Source organism: Arabidopsis thaliana, chromosome 5 (genome assembly GCF_000001735.4).
Source record: "Arabidopsis thaliana chromosome 5, partial sequence".
NCBI lineage: Eukaryota > Viridiplantae > Streptophyta > Magnoliopsida > Brassicales > Brassicaceae > Arabidopsis > Arabidopsis thaliana.
The window spans coordinates 14,007,697-14,028,150 of record NC_003076.8 but is presented as its reverse complement, the minus strand read 5'-3'; the positions used below and the strand labels follow the sequence as shown (position 1 = coordinate 14,028,150).

At 33.9% G+C, this 20,454-nt stretch overlaps 3 protein-coding genes and 2 pseudogenes across 5 annotated transcripts; 3 read left to right on the top strand and 2 right to left on the bottom strand.

The window, feature by feature from the left end:
* Positions 1-1,424: 1,424 nt before the first annotated feature.
* AT5G35890 (Beta-galactosidase related protein) lies at positions 1,425-2,288 on the top strand (the record flags this gene model as incomplete). The annotated part of the gene is made up of 1 exon (NM_122980.1): positions 1,425-2,288. The coding sequence occupies one exon, from the start codon at positions 1,425-1,427 to the stop codon at positions 2,286-2,288; it is 864 nt and encodes a 287-aa protein (NP_198438.1).
* A 2,838-nt stretch (positions 2,289-5,126) lies between these two features.
* Positions 5,127-5,285, top strand: AT5G35880 (annotated as a pseudogene; the record flags this gene model as incomplete). Its single annotated transcript has 1 exon — positions 5,127-5,285.
* Positions 5,286-6,450: 1,165 nt separating this feature from the next.
* Positions 6,451-7,372, bottom strand: AT5G35870 (uncharacterized protein). The gene has a single exon (NM_122978.2). The coding sequence runs from the start codon at positions 7,127-7,129 to the stop codon at positions 6,539-6,541; it is 591 nt and encodes a 196-aa protein (NP_198436.1). The 5' UTR covers positions 7,130-7,372; the 3' UTR covers positions 6,451-6,538.
* A 1,853-nt stretch (positions 7,373-9,225) lies between these two features.
* Positions 9,226-9,765, top strand: AT5G35860 (annotated as a pseudogene; the record flags this gene model as incomplete). The annotated part of the gene is made up of 1 exon: positions 9,226-9,765.
* Positions 9,766-16,302: 6,537 nt separating this feature from the next.
* On the bottom strand, positions 16,303-20,339 carry PHYC (phytochrome C). Its single transcript, NM_122975.3, has 3 exons — positions 18,086-20,339; positions 17,129-17,948; positions 16,303-17,030 (listed from the first exon to the last, which is right to left on the bottom strand). Exons 1-3 carry the CDS (start codon positions 20,100-20,102, stop codon positions 16,532-16,534), a joined length of 3,336 nt encoding a protein of 1,111 aa, NP_198433.1. The 5' UTR covers positions 20,103-20,339; the 3' UTR covers positions 16,303-16,531.
* Between the last annotated feature and the right edge of the window lie 115 nt (positions 20,340-20,454).

Sequence of the window (20,454 nt, the reverse complement as noted above, 5' to 3'; positions counted from 1 at the left end):
AAAATTCTTAAAAAAGGAAAATCTTTTTCAATGCATTGACTAAGTGACTTTCTATTGACAAAACCTAACCAAACCGAAGTTTCTAAACCAAACCAAGATCTTTGGTGTTTGAATCGGTTTGAGTAATGAGATCAAAACCGATTGGCAACAATTGTATATGCAATAGGTTATTTGTTCGGTCTTGTTCTGTTCATATTTACTGAGCGGCTAACCAAAGTAAAAACAAAAACAAAAACAAAAACCCTAATTTCCGCCTTTATCGCCAAATCGACAAGCCTTTCCGTAATTACTTTTGATTTTCTACATAATTTGAGATCTAGATATGTAAATCAATACCAGAATCATGCTTTTGAATTTTCAAAATATCTAGAAATAAGGGTTCCACAAGTGATGGCATACCAAAAGAAAAAAATTGTTCAAACGATATCCATCACCCCCATCACAAAAACTTTATATACTACAAGAAAACATGGTGAAATACTACCTATTTTCCTACGAAAAATTTGGTATGAAAGATATGAAATATTTCCTACCATATCTCTACGATTTTCTTACGAAAACAGATTTTGTAGATGAAAGATATGAAATATTTCCTACCATATCTCTACGATTTGTTATGAAAACAGTTTTTGTAGGAAATTAGTAGAAAATTTTCATACGAAACTTATCGTGAGAAAGTTATACGAAATTTCTACAAAATATATAGTTGAAGGAAAATTTGTAGGAGATTAGAAAGAAATTTATGGGAAAAGAAATGATAAGAATTGGGTCGGAAAATATCCTTTTAATTCCCTATGAAAACTATATTGAAGGAATTTGGTAGGAAATTACTAGGACGCGGACTAAGGAATTTTTTTATCTGGGTCAAATAAGATATAGAAAAATTGGTATATTTATAGTTTTGGAAAGTTGAATGTAATATTAGAAGAATCTGACAAAAGAAACGGTGACAACAAAATATATGGGCTACGGCCCAATAAAATATATGAGAAAAAATGGCAACAACGGGAATCGATCCTGCATTTGTGTGGGGGGGTGGGGGTGGGGGTCAAAATTGTAGCTTCATACCAAATCAGTCACCGAAACAAGATGAAAACTATTTAAGATTTAAACCGGAAAATTTCCTAAAAATCTCAAACTATTTAAAACGGGTTTAGGTAGTTTTCTGGCAGATTTTAAATAAGTTGGGTTTTTTTCGGGAATTTTCCCGATTTAAAACTAAAGGGTGTCAAATGACCCCTCTTTTCACCACATGGGTCCGCCATTGGGACCAACTTTTCCAATTTCCTACGAAAACATAGTCATATGTTTGGTAGGAATAAACAAACGAGACTATATCAGTAAGCTAAGTGGTTTCTCTCCCAAGCATGATTATCAAAACTTCTCCTCCGACTTTGTTTTCTATTGGATTGGCTTCTCCGACGATGTTGGCGGCGGTGTACGGCAGCGCTCCTCTTCCTAGAGGTTTCCTAGGGTTTCTCCTTTTGGGTGGGCCTCTTTTGGGCCTATTTGTTTATCTTCAGCCCATCCTTGGATTTGGTAGCCCATTTTCTCCACTAGTTTGGCCCAGGTCTGTTACTCTTAAATCTCTAATTAGCCCATTAGAATTGATATCCCGACTTAGCGCCTTAATTGGTTATGGACTCCGCTTAAGCCATTTGTCGATTTCAATGGTTTTGGTGTGTAATTTTATCTCTAGAACCCTGGCCAATTGTAATTCCTCAAGTGCTTCATCTTCTCATCAAAGCTTTAGGCTAATGGACTTGGTGTATCTAGGTTTTAGATATGCTATTAGATTAGAGAATAACGGCATTATGATCTCCTCCCTACGGAGAGGCGGTTACCGAAACTTCTTTAATCCTCTCTCCCCAAATCCCTTAAATATTGAATCCGAGCCATACTTGTCTAACATTTTTAAGATTGATATTCATGAAAGCAAGGATTTGAGAAGCTATGGCATTATGAGACCGGCTCTATGGAGCAGTGCTTACCAAATGCTTCTCAACTCTATACCTCTAAACCCACCGGGTGACAGAACCCACTCAACCCCTCTCCTTGTCGACGACCATTTCCTGCTTAATCTACCTGGGACAGCGAGAATCTCGACTTTGAGAATCTTTTCAATGTCACCTCATCTATTATGGACCGTGACCATCACTTCGTCCACCGCTCTGTTTGTGGATGACGTTTTGACAACCCGTGCTCTCACTGGTACCAGTCGGCTCCGTAGCATTGGCCCTCAAGTTTCATGGATCCTTTGTCGGTTTATCTTTGCTATCTTTGTGTAGCATTTGTTTTAACCTTTGCTTCTTGTTGTTGCTACTTTGTTTTAAGCCTTTTTAACCTTTGCTCCTTGGCTACTTGTAAACTTGTTTCAGTTATGCAATGAATGAAATCAAGTTGTTTGACAAAAAAAAATGATTTTGGTAGGAATTTTGAAGGAATATTTCCTATCAATTAATTTCTTACGATTGATGGTTTGTAGGTTATTGGTAGGAAAATCGTAGGTTATTATAAAACAAGTGATAAACAGTTATAATTAGGATTTTCTTGATTTTAGTTAGGTTTATATATAATTGATAAAAGTAATTCATGAGAATATAATTGGAAATTTCTTGATTTTAATTAGGTTTACATATAATTCATCTTACTAAAGTAGATAAATATATAATATTTTTTTTTTCATTTTCATGTGTTTTAACAATCTAAATATACAATTCAATCTTTTAAAAATACCATTTACTTAGAAATTTAAATCTCTAAACCTAAAATTCAATTATTTTATATATTTAAAACAAAAAATTCAACTAGAAACTAGCCAGCAAGAAGTTTTGGAATGAGAAACAAATACAAATTATTTAACCCTCAATTGTATCTTTTATTAAATTAATGAGAATGAGATTAACTTGTTGGAGTAACAGTAGTACTGTATTTCTATTATTTAATTAAATGAAAATATTTAATAAAAGTAATAATTTAGTTTATATATTATTTGTTGGAGTAATAATCAATGAATATTTTTGTTGTTAAGAATATTCCTAATTTAATTTTGCAATTAATCTGATTATCAAAAGGAAATTAATTTTATTATTGTTTTAATATCCTAGAATATATTTGGTAGTAGATCTCAAGAAACAATTTTCTTGCCAAATATTTGATAAGAAACTGGTGAAAATATTCCAATTTATTTCCTATGAAATTTTTACGAATTTTCCTACGAATTTATTTCCTAGAAAATTTCCTACAAAATTTTTACCAATTACAATTTCCTATTGGACATCCTCTACGACATATTTTCGTAGGAAAATGGTAGAAAACGTGGGTTTCGTACCATAATCCTATGAGATCAAATGATTTCTTTTAGTTAAGTCAATTCAACAAATTGGGCTAGGAGAACTGAATTTTGTTTGGTTATTTTTTTTCTTTTTAGATCCATAAACCGAATTAGCCGGGAACCAAACCAATCCAAACCGATTTCTAATTTTGGTTAATTGTTATGTAGTTATCGATTTTTTTTTTGTTATATTTGGTTATCAGACCCATAAACCGAATTTCCCGAGAGCCAAACAGACCGGAACCGATTTCTGATTTCAGTTAAATTCAGCAAACGTTTTTAAAAAATCTAAAAACCAAAAAATGAAATACCCTACCCAATCAACTACAAATAACCGAAGTTGCACGTAGTATCGACCATTAAGTAATATAGGCTGTGTTAACACCCAAATAAAATTTTAATCTGTTGTGAACCTCTAAAAATATAATCCACTTAATAAATTAAATTACGGGCTTTCAAATATGCAACCTCATATCTTGATTGTGATGTAAGTAAGAGTAGCAGTGTTATTTATAACTTCACTTTAAACTTTTGAAATATTTTTGCTTTCGATGTTGGAAAAAAAAAAGACTAACTGGAAAAGATAAAGTTAATGTCCCACGTCGATTTTTTTGTGTGGAAAATCTCCAAAATTTGTTATTACATATCAATGGACATCTCACTCATGACTCATCGCATATGCATCCACACTATACAAAGCTAGAGGTTGAAAAATACTATATTTATGTTGATTGGGTTTGCTCTTCTCTAATTCTGTATGGTAAGCGAGGCATTGTAATCTTTTGTTTTGTTCTCAACCAAATCTACATAAAAATACACAAATAAATTAAGGAAGAAAGAACATGGGCCAAATTTGATGAATTAACATGTTGTTGCTTGATTGTTTTTACTTTTATGCTAAGAAAATTTTCATTCCTAATAACATTCAAAAATAATTTTTTCTCATGAGTTAAGGAAAAAAAAACTCAAATGAAAAAACAAAAGATAAGAAAAAGATATAGGCCAAGGAAAACATGTTGAGAAGATGATATCTATCAAATCGATATGAACATATTTGTGCAAAAAAGCACGTTGTACATTCCACCATTGGTAAGGTGAAACTGAAACTAGAAAGTGAAACTCACAATCTTTACACAATTGAGCACAAAAAAAAAAATATGATCTAGAAATTTCTTTCTTTCCAAACACATTGTCGTGCCCAGGTTTATCGGGACTTAAAGCGAGAAAAAATGAGGTTTTCAATATTTTATTAATAAATAAAATTCCGTAATTTAAACTAGAGATGTTGTGGTGGGTAAAAAAGCCCACCCCGACCTGAACTTAAAATAAACCCGCCCACCAAAAACCCAACTTTAAAAAACCTAGATGGGTTTTTGATTTAGTGGGTAAAGCCTGAAAAAACATGATTGTTCCGAGACTACCCGTGGGTACCCAACTTGATTTTTATCATTTTCTTAGAATTTATGTTTAATTGTTAATATACTATTATATGTATGTTGTATCTATATTTTGCTTATAAATATATTTTAAATTATATTTATTTTCTGTATTACATATATATTTGATGGGAAAAATGTTAAATTGCGTTTTTGGCGGGAAAATGTTAAATTGCGTTTTTTGACGGAAAAATGTTAAATTGCGTTTTTGGCGGGAAAAATGTCAAATCCTTTTCTTGGCCGGAAATGTTGAATGTCGTTTTTGGCGGGAAAATGTTAAATTGCGTTTTTGGCGGAAAAATGTTGAATATCATTTTTGGCGGGAAAATGTTAAATTGTGTTTTTGACCAAAAAATATGAAATCTTTTTGGCGGAAAAACGTTGAATGTCGTTTTTGGCGAGAAAATGTTAAATTGCGTTTTTGGCGGGAAAATGTGAAATCATTTTTGGCGGAAAATGTTGAATCGCGTTTTTGGCGGGAAAATGATGAATTGCGTTTTGGCGGAAAATGTTGAATGTCGTTTTTGGTACGAAAATGTTGAATTGCGTTTTGGCGGGAAAATGTTGATTGTCGTTTTTGGCGGGAAAATGTTGAATGTCTTCTTTGGCGGGAAAATGTTGAATTTTTTTTTTGGTGGTAAACTGTTAAATCGTGGTTTAGGAGAAAAAAATGCGAAATCTTTTTTGACAAGAAAATGTTGATTCACTTGAAAAAGGATTTAAAAAAAAACTCGTGGGTACCCATAACCCAATGAGGTAAACCCATATGGATTTTATTTATTTGGGTACCCAGCCCATTTTAAACCTGTGTTTTTTTTCCAGAAAAAGTAAATATATGGGTTTAAAATTTTATGTGGGTTTTGGGTACCCAGTGAGTTTTAACCCATCATTAACATCTCTAATTTAAACAATATAAAATATTCAAAAAACTAAAACATTAATGGTAAAAAATGGTTACACCGCTAGTGGAATGAAAAATACATACGGTGCAACAATCGGCAAAAAAGATCCAAGATATTTAAAACCGATGAAGAGCACATCTATTGTATTTTAATATTCATCCTTTGTAAAATCCAAACAATGTATTTTTTTAAACTCACAAAACTCTTTAATTCTTTTCTATTTAGAATTTTTTTTATTTTGTATGGTTTGAGATTTCATCTCGTTTTCCTTTTTCGTATTTTGATTTCCATTTTTGTTTGTCAATTCTTCTCAGTTTCTCTTTTTAACTGCCTAATTTTTTTTAAAAATGTCGAACATGGGTTATTAGCGAATTTTGGAGGTCACGATACATCATAATTTCTGAATTTAGAGACCCTAAAATGTTAATATATTTCTGGGATTTGAGGCAAATGCCTTTTTTGTTAACCTATAGTCACGGTCAGGCCAAACATATATATAAACGTCTTAGACTTCACTTCATAGTCTGGTTTAAACAGTCACAGACTCATAGTACATGGTCCCAAATAATTTCAAATCTCATGCAAAAAGAAAGAAATACTAGTCCACGTGACTTATGTCAAAATTAACTACGTAAAATGTTCAAAATTAGAGTGTGTAAGCAAGATAAAGGAATTCTAATTAAAACTTGGAAGAGTAATGTAGCTAATAATATATAACAATAGAAAAACCCCATGAATGGAGAGATCTAAAACAAAAAACAAACAACATAGAGCACTTACCACGTGCAAAAATAACCTCAAATATTACTTTACATTCGATATTAATTTTAAACGCTTCATAGTGATGTAAGAAATAGAAAGATGTATCAGGCTTTGATCTGGAACCTTGAACACTTGATCGATCCGATGGAAATGTCGATTTCGATGAGATTATCGTCTTCATACTCGGCTGATAATTGGATAAGCCTGAAATCTGGGATGTTGTTGTACATGATCTTTTGATCTTGTTTACCAATCATAGTACTATAGTGGTGGCCAATGTAATGGCCGCTTGGTAAGGAGAGCTCTATGAGACTTTCCTCATCAGGGATTGTCCCGTCATCTTCGTCATTATTTTTGACAATATCATTAGTGGTCGTAGATGATAGTTCAGTCTCTCCTAAGTAGTCTTGTTGACTAAGATCTTGAACCTTGGAGTTTGGTTTTTGGATTGAGAGAGGGAAGAAGAAAGATGAGAAGAACAATGCAGCTGAGGTTAGGATGATTTGCGAGAACCCAAGTCCTATGATGTGAAGAAGTGGTGGGGCAAGAAAAGACAACCATGACACTGGTCTCTTAAAACGCAATAAAATAAAACTCATGACCCCTTCGTTCATTTTTATGCTCTCAAGATTCATATGAAAGCAATTACTTTGTAGTTCCACCAAAAAAGATAGAAGAAATAAGATTTCAACCATTTTATATCCTCAGATCCAAAAACAAAAAATGAGAAGAGATGATGTGTGATCGAAAAACTTTTCAACAACAAAAACCCTAGAAAAAATGGGTTGATGTAAAAAAAACAAAAACTGGAAAAGGAGACAAAAGAGTTATAGCTTACGATCGTTTACTTAAATGTTGAGCAAGACAATTAGATTCGACTCTAGGAAAAACAAAAATGGGAATTAGAAAGAGGGAGAAGAACTCCAAAAAAGTTTAATACGTAAATGTACTTCAAATAATCAAAACGGAAAAGGGCTTATAAATAGGTGATTAGGAAGAAGATTTAGCATAAACTATTATATTTTTTCTTTGTTTTCTGCATCTAGATTTGAGGAGTAACAGCTCCCCAACTGGTCCCCATATGCAAAATTTGGAAATACCTATATAAAAATAAAATTCTGGATACCGAGATTAGTCTAGATTTGTTTAGATTATATAGTAGAGTTGAAATACCCAAAACAATTTTGAAAAGATAATTTCTTTTGTATCTTATGTGACGCTATATAATATTTTGAGATTTGTTTTATAATATTTAATATATATTCTATATTAGTCAAAATATTTCAAAATAGTTCATGTAACATTTATGATTTTTAACATATTATTGTATTTTTCTTTCATTTAATCTCGTATATTCTGTAAATTTCGAATTTTGAAAAGAATTACTCTAGTGAAAAGAAATGAGAATGGAAAAACAAAAAAACGACAAAATAAAATAAAATAAATAATCTAACCACAAAATCTATTCTTTTGGAATCGGAGAAGCCAAAAGGCCAAGACCCTTAACTAAACCTTTTAGTTGTACTTGCTCGCCCACCAAGGCTTAAGAGTGTCGGTGAGCCATGTGCAAGCCTCCCTGCTTACCACCTGGCGACACTTTCATTCACTACAATCCAAAGATAACCCAAGTTGACTTGCTAGATCTACGATTGTAGATTTTAAAAACACTTTTATGCTTGAAGCTCCAATTTTAATTACTTCTATTTGAAATAGATATTTTGTTATTTTTTTTTCAACAATATTTATTGGTTATTTTTTTTTTATTTTTTTTTTTTTGTGAAAATTCAATTTATATACGAACTTTCTCTATTACGATTTAGTTGTCGCTTTAATATTTATTTATAATAGTTGTTTTAAATTTTTAATGTATATGTTTTGGAAAAAAAATTTAGTTTTAAAGTGTTTGAGCAAAAGTAAAATAATTTTTTTATTGTTTTTTTAATTTATGTGCAAAAATTTAAAACTAAAAATAATTTACAATGGAGTGAATATTACTTGACGTAATATTTTGGGCTGAATTTAATGAATGTTTGAGTTAGTCCAAATATTTCATACATGTAATGCCACTTGTTGCTTACGCCACACTTTCATAGAAGGGTGTATATTGTTGTTGCACATTATTTTGGGTGTAACGAGAAGGAAACAAAGAAAAAGAAAGAGTATTTGAGAGTGAGAGGATGTGTGTGTCCCCTAAGACTGAACATGCTTATTTTCGGACTATTAACAACAAATTTATAAATTTCACGCACCGAGAAATGCCGAGACCAATTTTTAGGCAATTTAAACAAATTTATTCGGAAAATTTTTCTTTTAAATCTTTTTTTTCCATTTAGTTGATTTAAATCCTTAACTTATTCTTCTTTTATATAAATATATATATATATATAGTAAGTTTTTTTTTACTTTTTATTTAAATACCAAACTTTTGTTAAGTTTGTAATTTTGATCATGTGGTTAAGTCAATTAAAGAAACAAACTAACGAAATTAAATATTCCTTATCAATCTCTACTAAACTATAAAACGACATCATTTTGATTATTTTTTTTAATGATCCATTATAAAATTGAAATTTATTACGTTAAGATAAATCTAGGAGTGTTAAAATGGGTAACCCAACCCAACCCAACCCATAACTCATTTAATTTGATGGGTTGAGTTGTTAAATGAGTTAACCTATTTAAGTAATAATTTAATTAATTATTATTATAAAACAATAATAAATAATTATTATTATTACTAATTATTAATTCATTATCATCAAACTTAAGATATTCACGGATTTTACTTTTTATGGGTTTACATTTTTGGCGGAAAGTTATAGATTTACGTTTTTGGCGGGAAAATCACGGGTTTACATTTTTTTGGCGGGAAAATTACGGGTGTACGTTTCTGAGGGGAAATCACGGTTTTCCGTTTTTGCGGGAAAATCACGGGTTTACGTTTTTGGCGGGAAAATTACGGGTTTACGTTTTTGGCTGGAAAATCACGGGTTTACGTTTTTGGCGGGAAAATTACGGGTTTACGTTTTTGGCTGGAAAATCACGGGTTTACGTTTTTGGCGGAAAAATCACGGGTTTACGTTTTTGGCGAAAAAATAACGGGTTTACGTTTTTGGCTGGAAAATCACGGGTTTACGTTTTTGGCAGGAAAATCACGGGTTTACGTTTTTGGCGGGAAAATCACGGGTTTACGTTTTTGGCGGGAAAATCACGGGTTTATGTTTTTTGGTGGAAAAATTACGAGTTTACGTCTTCTCAATTTTATCTCTGTATATTTAAGAAATTTGGAAAAATATTAATTTTATTAAATTGGTTTAGATGTGTTGGTTAAACTTAAATTGGTATTGGTTTAAAGATTTTAGTTGGTTTAATTCAATTTTACAAAACTTGATGGGTTAATTGGGTAAACCATTGAAACCATTAACCATTACAACTCAACTCATTTTACTCATCAAACCAATTGATCCAATAACTCATTTGACCCATCAACTCATTTGAGTCAAAAATTTTAACTCATTAGGGTTCATGGGTTGAGTTGACCCATGAATTTTGATCAATTTTGACACTCCTAGATAAATCAATTGATATATTATCGATTGAGTTAAGACGTTCTATTGATTATTTAAAAACATACACAGTTATATATATTAAACTAAAATTCCCATATAAAAAAAACTAGAGTTTCCCCAATTCCCTAAACCACCAAAATCCCTTCATCCTTCACCACCATCCCTTCATCAACCACCACCACGATGTTTATAATGGACTAGTCGATAATCAGTTGTTTGTTCCATCAAATCAATGGCATAACCAAAATAATGAAGTCAACGAAAGTTTGGTAATTAATCAGAAAGTCAAAAAAAAGTTTACTATATGTATTAGGGATAACAATATTCTACATGAGAAGTTGAGCAAAGATCATGACAATATATAAGAGATATGAGTTCATCTACTCATAAACAATTGATGTTGAGTTGGAGGATTATATCTAATATAGTATTAGAGTCTGATTCACAATCGGCCCGATCCAATTTAGTTTGCTGATCCTTATCTGAAATACCAAGATTAATAGGTAAAGAACCATTATCTAGAAAAAGCGTATTAGAGATAATAATATCCCATCAGAAATTGGATCCACACTGTGACAATATAAAAGAGATATGTGTCAATATACTTATAACCAATAAACTTTGAATTGAAAGTTTGTATTGTAATATTTTCATCTACATTATAAGGTAAAACTTGTCTATGTTTACAGGAAAAAAACTGCAGATAATTAATACAGGACATTAAAACTTCGATACAAAAATATTTATTAAATAAGAATTACTTTTTTTTGAAAAATCAAGTTTAGGTTTGAAATGTAAACAAACATAATATGTAAAAAGCCAAAGAGATACAGCACCTCTGACCTCTCTAACAGTATAAAGTGTTCTTGATGACTTGATCAAGTAGACATAAAAAGAATCAATAAAATAGGATTAGGAGTTTCGTTATACTAAATAGTCCAAATACAAAATCACAATTATAACTCTACAAGTGAACCAAATAATATTACTACAAAATTATAATAAAATAACTTTATACGAAAGGAAAAAAAAAAAGATGTATAATAGTCATGCAAAAAAGAAGGTGCCACTTGTCGGCCAGTTGCAACGGTAGTAACTAAGCAGCCTCTTGTTTGAAGTTTTGGGTACAAAGCACCTTGAAACCATGAATTAGTAGCTTTAATTACTACACAAATTTCTTGATTAACAAATTTTTTAGTTAACAAATTGCTTTGCATGGGAAGTGACATTAACTCGGAAGGAATGTTGTTTGTTTACGTAAAAGAGTGAAACTAGGAGATTGGGGACCATCTTCTCAATTTGACGAGGGGACCCGTACGTGTGGAAAATCTTTTAACAAAAACTAAAAAAAGTATATAAAAGAGGTTAACTAAAAAAAATGACTCAAGTACGTGTGAACATCTAAAGTGCATAAAATAATGTTTACATGGTTCATATATTATTCTCTTGTCCAAAATTTTGAAAATTTAAACGAAACATTTTTTATGAAAAATAAATTACTTTATTCCGTAATTATAAGTGATTGAATACAGATGAAAGCAATATCGAACACTCTCCATATCGGCTAAAGCAATACATCAACAAAACAATAATATAGAGAAAGATAAACAAACTTATCAAAATTTGAAAAAAGAATTAGAAGAGATATCACTCCTTGGTGGAATCAAAAAATCACTCCAGTTTTTGCATTCTATACATAAAATCTTTTCATTGTGTCTTTACTCTTGTGTTGTTGTATGATCATGACCTAATGACCATAAATGAGTGGTTTCATTTATGGGTGATGGTTAGGATATTTAATGTTTGATTCATAATTATTAGGACTAAAATCTACATAGAGCTCGATGCTAGTTGAGAGTTGATCACTCTTAATCTAGATCATAAGCTAATTCTCAATGCCTAACAAGTGCTTGATGAAATTCTTAAACCACTCTTTTGTGAGCAAGTATACCCTAGCTACCTAACCCATGATTAGGATGCTTGTGTTTTAATGGACTTGTACCTAAAATTTCTTAGCAATTGTATAGGTAGGCCCGACCCGGAGCTAAAGCTCGTGAAGCAAGGGTTTTAGGCATCAAATTAATATAAGCTAAATTAGGGGTATATACTTACAAAAAATGGTCGTAGTAGATTGATTAAGTCCTTGTTTTCTTCACAAAGAATTAAGAGTTCTGAGTCTTCAAGCATCCATTTTTTTGCAAAAATTTTCAAATTTCTTTTAATAGGACAAAAATTTATTTTTGCTTTAGACATTATATCTTGTTGGGCCGGCCCACCGTATATTAATTATTGATCGCGAATTTGGTCTAAGTATAGGGACTAGTTAAGTTGCATTTCGAGAGGAGGATAGTCTATTTGCTCGGATTTTAGCAATCAACATATGAAAATATATAATTTATAAAACACAATTGCTTGCTAAATATGTAACTACATAAGAAAAAATTATGTAATTACTGTGTGTATGAAAAGTGTTTTGATGCAATAATATATGAGGCTAAGAAGATCTGAGACAGTCCGTGAAAGGCAAAAAAAAAGTGATTGAGGGATGTAAGGAGAAACTGTTAGAAGGTTTTGAAGATGGTGGAAATGAGAAGAAGTGAATAGGGAGAAGACATACGAAAAAACGTAGTTTGTGGTACACACAACGTCTTTGCTAAGAAGGTTTGTTGAGAAATGTATTCACAAACTAGATCTTTTGGGATGGAAGTGTAAATAGGTTTATATCCCTGCGAAAGATGAGTGATGTCGATTATCAGTATATTCAAGTATCGGCATACGAGATTTTAGGTGTGTCATCTCTTATTCAAGAAGATGTTGCTGTTTTAATTTCCTTCCCATGTGCGCATAAATATCTAGGGGAGTTTATTGTGTGAAACTAAGTTTGAAGAAAACTAAAGAAAACATTTTGGATGAAAAAAACTTAAAACTTCTTGGCTTACATATCACTACAGTTTAATCAATTGAAGAATTTATAATTGAGGTGAAGTAAATGTACAATGTATCTTTTGTACATGCTTTATGGTGGGGGTGGGGGGTGAAGAATTTATAATTGAGGTGAAGTAAATGTACAATGTATCTTTTGTACATGCTTTATGGGGGGGGGGGGTTGCAATATTGATGAGATGGTTTTTCAGAGTTTTCGAGAATAAACCTGCTGGTGGACTGTTATCGCATATAGGACCGATGGTTACTTTAAGAGATTGCTTTGTTGGTAATATACCTGTAACAACTCGTCCACATGGACACTCTCCGCCACGTGGCGTCTAGTTAGCGCTGCAGCGCGTTAATTGGTGACATCTTGTCATGTGGGAAAGTTGTTAAAAGGTGAGGTCTTGGGTTCGAGGAACGCGAAGCGCACCAATAACCTACATGTGGGCTAGAGGGGCCACATAAGAGAGGTTAGGGTTGATGCGCTGCAGCGCCAACTGGACGCCACGTGGCGGAGAGTGGCCACGTGGGCGGGTTCCACGGGGAGGATTGTTACATTTTCAAAGCTGCATCGCATGCTCATCCTAATTTTTTAGCAAGTCTTTCTAATGCGGTTTCACTCTTATTAAAGAAGGAGATAACCTTGTTTTAAAAGGAGTATTGCTGATGATTAAGGACTTTGAAAGACTTTTTCGACGATAGGCTTTATAGTGACAGAACGACCTAATGGAGGACATCATCAACTTGATGACACTTATCAAGTGTTAAAGAAAGGAAGGCCAGCTGGAACTCTTCTTGTCTATCCAATAATCTAATGAAACAGTGCGTAAAGCCTCATTAGGAGGTTTTCTATCAATTGATATTTCCTCTACGCGCACAAACCACAATCCTTATTCTAATGGTTATCATTTATAGCATTTAAGGGTTGAATCCACAAAGAACTAGAGATTTAAGACACTAGGAATATACAAAATTTCTTAATCTAAGCAAATATGTGTTTTAAACTAAGTGAAATGAAACTAAAAATGAACTAAAATGCAAATGTAATAGACAAACCAAAGGCAATTGACCAACCTAAACAAGTGTCTAAGCTAATCAATCACCCATACACATAAAGCAATAGCAAAGTAAATGATTAAAATGCAATTTATAAAAATCAACCAAAAGTTAACGAAAACTCAACAAAAGGTCAAAGACGAAAATGCTAAATGAACAAGCCTTTGTGTTAAGGTTATTAAATTGGATGATCAAATGATAATCTATGATGCTAATACAATCAATCATTTGCTAATCCTTAGGGCTAGGATCACTAATTTAAGCTAAATATACACTAATCAAGCAATTAACATCAATTTCCATTAGCAATCACAAGACTTTTTTAACTGTTGAAAGGCAATATTCTTAATTTCTAAGCCTAACTAACCACCTAGCACCATAATCATCAATTTTCCATTGGCTAAAAATGCTAAGCACACGCTAAGTTCTTTCGGGAATTTCATCGAATACATAGAGAGTAAAGATCCGTATATTAATATTAAACCCTAAACATCTTAAAACAATCAACGTAACAATCACCATAATCTACTAAATCCAAAGGCCCAAAAAAGACTACTCACTAATAGCCATAAAAATCCAAGAAGTTGTCATTAATCCTTGAAGACTCATGTTAGAAAAAGAGTAGAAGAGAGATAAGAGATGTAATATGAGGAAAAAACTTACATAAAACAAAAATCACAAGAATTCAGACTTGATTAGAAAGGGGAAAAAAACCGAAAAAGTCCTCGTTTATTTTTTATTTGCCCGTTTAATACCTGCATTATAAAATTTTTCCGAACAATACCTGAGTTAATTTTTATTTCCTTTAAAAATTTCTGTTTATTTAAATTTTAGCAAAATAAGACATCCGAATTAACGGCAGTTAACCTTTTAACGGATGCTTTAACTATGATTAAAACTTAACCCATAGTATTTACGAAGATATATACGATCTAATTTCTTAACGTTACATATAAATTAACTTAGTCTGGTGGTTTAACGTCGATGGAGAATTTATATCAACGAGGGTTTGAAGCCTCCCGGAGTTTTTTTCGTCGTTTTTTTCTCTCCTTCTCTTTTGTCTTCTTCTTCGCATACGGTCATCAAACCCTAATCCCAAAAACTTAGATATCGGATCTCGAATCAATATTTCTAGCTGCTAATTGATTTTTGTAAGAGTATTTCGGATCTTCCTCTTCTCCTTCTTCTCTTTCGGAAACTGTTTTGGATCTAATTTGCAAAAATATTATAAGATCTGGTTAGATTGCTTTAAAAATCTGGGTTCATGTTGAAATTGATTGAAGAAAGAAAAAGACGGATCTTTTCGTCGGATTTAGTCATCTTGGTTTAGAAAGATTTGAGAGTGGGTTCGTTAGTTACAGACTGATCTTGGTTTATGAATTTGATTGGTTATTGTTATTGTGTGGTTATTTTGATTGGGGCGGATTCGATCCCAAATTTGAAGAAGAAGATGAAGTCCAAAAAAATTATGAACCCAGATTTGACGAAGAAGATGAAGTTCCAAAAAAAAAAAAAATCGACCAAAGCTACAAAATAAATAAAAAACGACCAAAGCTACATAGATGAGATTCAAAGATTCGAACCCAGATGACACAAAAGAGTCAAGCCACGTTTAACCACTAGACTAAGCTTGAAGATTTGTATAGATAAGAAAATAGATTGTATATATACTAGTAAATAACATGGGTTAAGTTTTAACCATAGTTAGAGCATCCGTTAAAAAGTTGACGACCGTTAACTGGGATGTCTTATTGTGCTAAAATTTAAATAAACGAAGATTTTTAAAGAAAATAACAATAAACTCAGGTATTATTCGGGAAAATTTTATAATGCAGACATTAAACGGACAAATAAAATATAAATGAGGGTCTTTTCGGATTTTTTCCCGATTAGAAAGTGAAATTAATAAAATTAGGCTTACGTAGCTTCCCCCTTCTCTCTAATTAGGTTTAGAGTATTTATAGAAAAAAGAAAAACTAAACTGGGTTAACCCATAACAGATGGATCGGATCCGGTTTTCAAATTGGGGTCATGGGGAAAATCAGCCCGTAACATGGTGCATACGTCGATGTAGATAGCTGATGTATCAGCAGTCTTTAAGGCAACTCACATCAAGGTGCATACATCTATGTAGAAACCTGATGCGTCTTCTTCTCCTTCACCTTTCACTTATTTAGTTCCTCTTTGCTTTACTATCTTTTTTACCCCATTTGTGCTAAAAATGCCATGAAACTCCAAAATCAATTCCATGAATCTAGGAGTAAGAAATGCAATGCAGATATGCACATAAAAACCTAACCATTAATGCAAAATGATGGGAAACTAAGAGAAACGAAACTATAAAAGTAACAAAAACACAAGATATTGCTAGTCATTTACACTTGGCCAGGGGCTTTCATCAAATTTAACTTTCCTATATATATATATGTAATTAAGTTACGGTAACTAAACATACATTTATATATGTGAGAAAAAAAAATGAAGACTTTCAAAAACACCACACTTATTCAATAAAATGTAAATCTTGTAGACAGGTCTTCAGCTTCAAATCAAGGGAAATTCTGTGAGGATCACAAAGGCTGACATTTCAGACTCTCTGAGGTATCTCAATGTTCCTCTCTCCATGAGTTTCACCAGCTTCTGGGTAATGTGTAATCCCAAACCTTCCCTTGATGTTCCCTTTCTCAAAGGCTGAAACATCTCTCTTACCAGATCCTCAGGCAGTCCTGGTGCCGGGTGTATTATCCTGAACTCAAGTTCGACTCTTTTCATTCTTTTTCCTATAGCTTCTATCCGTGCAATTACCTTGAATGAGACACACAATCCTCTCAATGCAGGCGTGAAGCGTATGCTGCTTAATAGTGTCTCTGAAAGGATTTGCTGAAGCCTTAAGTTGTCTCCATACAATCTCATTGATGAAACTTCTTGAGGATAATCGCAGCTGATTTGTACTTTACGTTCTATGCTCAGCTCCATCACTTGTTTTACAACTGCTTCCAGGGATTCCTGCAGGCCGAATTCGCTGCAATCCAGTTCCACATAGCTGTTTAAAGCGATTAAAAAAGGCACAGGATTAGAACAGAAGATTTAGAATTAGTAACTAAGCGAATGAGAAGAATAGAATAATCCAGGTTTCAGTACCCTTCTTCGATTCCCTCTATGTCTGAGTCGCTTATGACTTTGGCTAACTGCTCCCTGCATAAAACGCTTGTCCTCAGGAGCCGCTTTTGGTCTTCACTTAATCCAGATGAATGGAGCAAATCTTGAAGGAAGGATATTGCCTTTTCGGGGTCCTTCACTTCATGGCGGAGATATGCCAATTTGTTGAGGGCACAGGCAATTGCATGCTCTGATATTTGCTGAACCTGTAGAGCATATTGGAGTTCTGGACTAGGTACTTGCAAAAAGCATAAAACCCCGGTAACCTTTCCCTCAATATCAGTCCTTTTGTTTGCAGAAAGCAATGCCTCGATGAAGCTACCATCACGATGGTAAAAGCCAAATAAAAGCTTCTCTATGTTCTTTTGGCCAGAAATCACAGCATTGAAACCTATTCTCAGCTTCGTTAAAGTGTCATGGTCTTTAAGGCAGCAACCATAATCATCTGTGGTAAAAACCTCCCCGAGAAGAATTTTATTGACAACTTCTTCTCTCTTTATCCCAGAGAGCTTCTGCATTGCGTTGTTCCACTCTGAGCATACCCCATTTTCATTGGTTATAAAAATTGGTGGAATGAGTGTGGAAGGGCTCCACATGATTCGGGCATAATCTCCTTTCACGCGGCTATAGTTTTCAGTAAGCGTTTTCTGGCCTGTAACATCTTGTCCAATGAAGCATACACCAAGAACATTATTCGTCATATCTCTGCTACAACAAGTGTTGACAACTAACTCAACCGGACTGCTTTTCCTTTTAGGACCAAATGCTCTGATCCTGATCTCAGCACCACGTTCTTCACTACCTATTATGTATTATAACACAAGGCACAGATGAAAATCTGCGAAAACAGTAAAAAAGATGAAAACAAAAATAAATTGGAGCCAGAAACCACAGAAAAGATATTTGCTTCCATACTAGAGCCGAACATGTTTGCATTACCTTCGAGAGCCAAGGCTAACATGTTCTTCACGGTTTCTACAGAATCGTCCTCAACGAGATCTGATACAGGTTTGCCTATTGCTTGTTCAACTGCCAATCCTGTTACCTCAGCCGCTTTAGAATTCCAACCATTTATAACACCAGAGGCATCAACCGCAAAGATGGGAACAGCTGCTGTATCAATCAACCGCACCATTTCATTCACGATAACACACAATTCATCTACCTTCTGAACCCTATTATCCACAAGTGGGACATCCACAACAGTCTTTGAATGCTCCTCTTGCAATGAGCCTTTTATTATTAGCTGCAGAGAATTAATTGCATCCATTTCCATGTCATCCCAGGGCACACTTTTCCACCTGACTATTTCCATAAAAGCCTTGAATGAGGATCTAGGATGCATTCTCTTACCATCTCTGTCATTAGGATCGTGTCTTGCACCACCCCACTTGATCTGTTTTGCAGTGCTAGACCGGAACCAGAAAAGGAAATCTTTTTCGGAAATATATACGGCAGCCATTCCACATATTGACTCCCCAAGAACAGAAGCATCCGGATAGCCAGACTCCATTAGACTTTCAGTGGTAAAGCCAGTGTTTCCTCCATGACTTTTGAGAACCCAGTCAATTAGATCTCTAATTTGTGTCTCTGTGGGAGTAACTCCTAGAGACCAGAGGTTGTCTCTGTAATATAATGCTGCTCCATCACATTTAACAAGATCCATTATATTTGGTGATTGAGTGACTATACCTATTGGTGCATTGCGGAAAAGCATGTCACATAGCACACTCTGAGTTTGCAAAATACGCTTCTCTTTCAACAGAACAGCTGATTCCGCTTCTTTGTTGATCTGCACGCCAAATACTTGAGTCAAGAATTCACAAGCATATCGTAATGGAAACGGAACAAATCTAGGACTTGCGTGATGACAAACCACCAAGCCCCATAAGTGTCTGCCAGTCTGTAAATCTCTGTTCATCTCATCACTATCACTACCATTGATAGTTACAGACATGACAAGAGACGCCACTGATCCCATATTACTCATATACTGTGCGTGACAACCATGAGGAGCTCTCAAAGTAGATCCAGAAAGACTTATTGGCTGTGAGAGACTCTTATCTTGAACGACTTTAACCGGAACCGCTGAACAATCACAAATCATCCTAACCTTGTTTCTCATAAACAGAAATCTCGAAGCTTGCGGTATATCAGTAGCGGAGTAATGCAACCCAAGATAAGGTTCCATATCTTCCCGGCAGCATTCAGCAATCACTTCCCCATGCCCATCCTCATGGAACTTATACACCATCACCCTATCATAACCAGTTAATTCACTAACTTCCTTAACCAAAGCATCACACAACAACAACATATTCCCACTAGGCAATGCCTGCAACCTCGAAATCGATTTCGCCGCAAGCTTATACGATCTTAAAGCCCCGGCAGCAGTCACAGGCACCTCATCAGGACTCACAGGCTCCAAATCTATAACAAGACCTTCCTCAATCCGATGCAGAATCGCATAAAAAGGCTTACTTGAAGACCTACAATGAAGCGTGATAGGATTCAAAATACTAATCTCACCAAAGTCAACAGCTTTCTCCAAAGCAGAACAACCTGGAGACAGAAACAATGATTTCACATCAGTTCCTATAGTCAAAGCTTCACGCTGCTCCATACTTGGTACTGTATGTGGAATCAAACCCAACATCTCTTGAGTGTTTTCACTAAAGGCAATGACTTTAAGGTTTTTCTCATCAACAACGATTAAACAACCAAAGGGTTGAATCAACATCCCTCTCTGAATCTTCTGTAAGTACGTTGAGACAGCTGAAGAAGGAATCTCACAGGAAGAACTTGGCATGTTCAAGTTTATTGAAGCTGAATAGTCAAATAAACGCTCAGATTCTTCGAAGTTTCCGTGTAGCTTTGCGTCGACGAGAACTTGTGAAGAAACTCGAGAGTTTTGTCTAGATCTAGTAGAACAGCTTCGTGAAGTGTTCGATGACATTTCTTTCTTCTCTTCAAAACGAATCTGCAGAAGAATCACAAAGCAATGAAATTTCAGAAATGGAGGTGAGAGACAAACCAAAGGATTCAAGGATCCGAATGATTCTCCATTAGGGTTTCAATTGTTGAAGATTTTTCTGGGAATTCTCTGAGAAAGGGATCTTTGGAACGTTCCTCCTTAGTGGTGGGAGAGAAGCTGAGAGAGGAAGGGGGAAGAAGAAGATAGATGTACCAAAACGTCATGCTTTTTTAAGTTGAATAAAGTGAACTACGTGGCGGGTTTAAGTACGGACTACGAGAAGTGTTGTCTCGGGTATTGAGAGCTAAACTGCGTGCCGTTTGCGTTATTTTGG

Excerpts from the sequence above, each read along its gene's own strand:
- AT5G35870 (NM_122978.2), bottom strand. The coding sequence starts at position 7,129 with ATGGTTGAAATCTTATTTCTTCTATCTTTTTTGGTGGAACTACAAAGT.
- PHYC (NM_122975.3), bottom strand. The coding sequence starts at position 20,102 with ATGTCATCGAACACTTCACGAAGCTGTTCTACTAGATCTAGACAAAAC. Across the intron at positions 17,949-18,085 it reads GTTAGCCTTGGCTCTCGAAG|GTAGTGAAGAACGTGGTGCT; the intron begins GTAATGCAAACA and ends AATACATAATAG. Across the intron at positions 17,031-17,128 it reads ATAGAGGGAATCGAAGAAGG|CTATGTGGAACTGGATTGCA; the intron begins GTACTGAAACCT and ends CGCTTTAAACAG.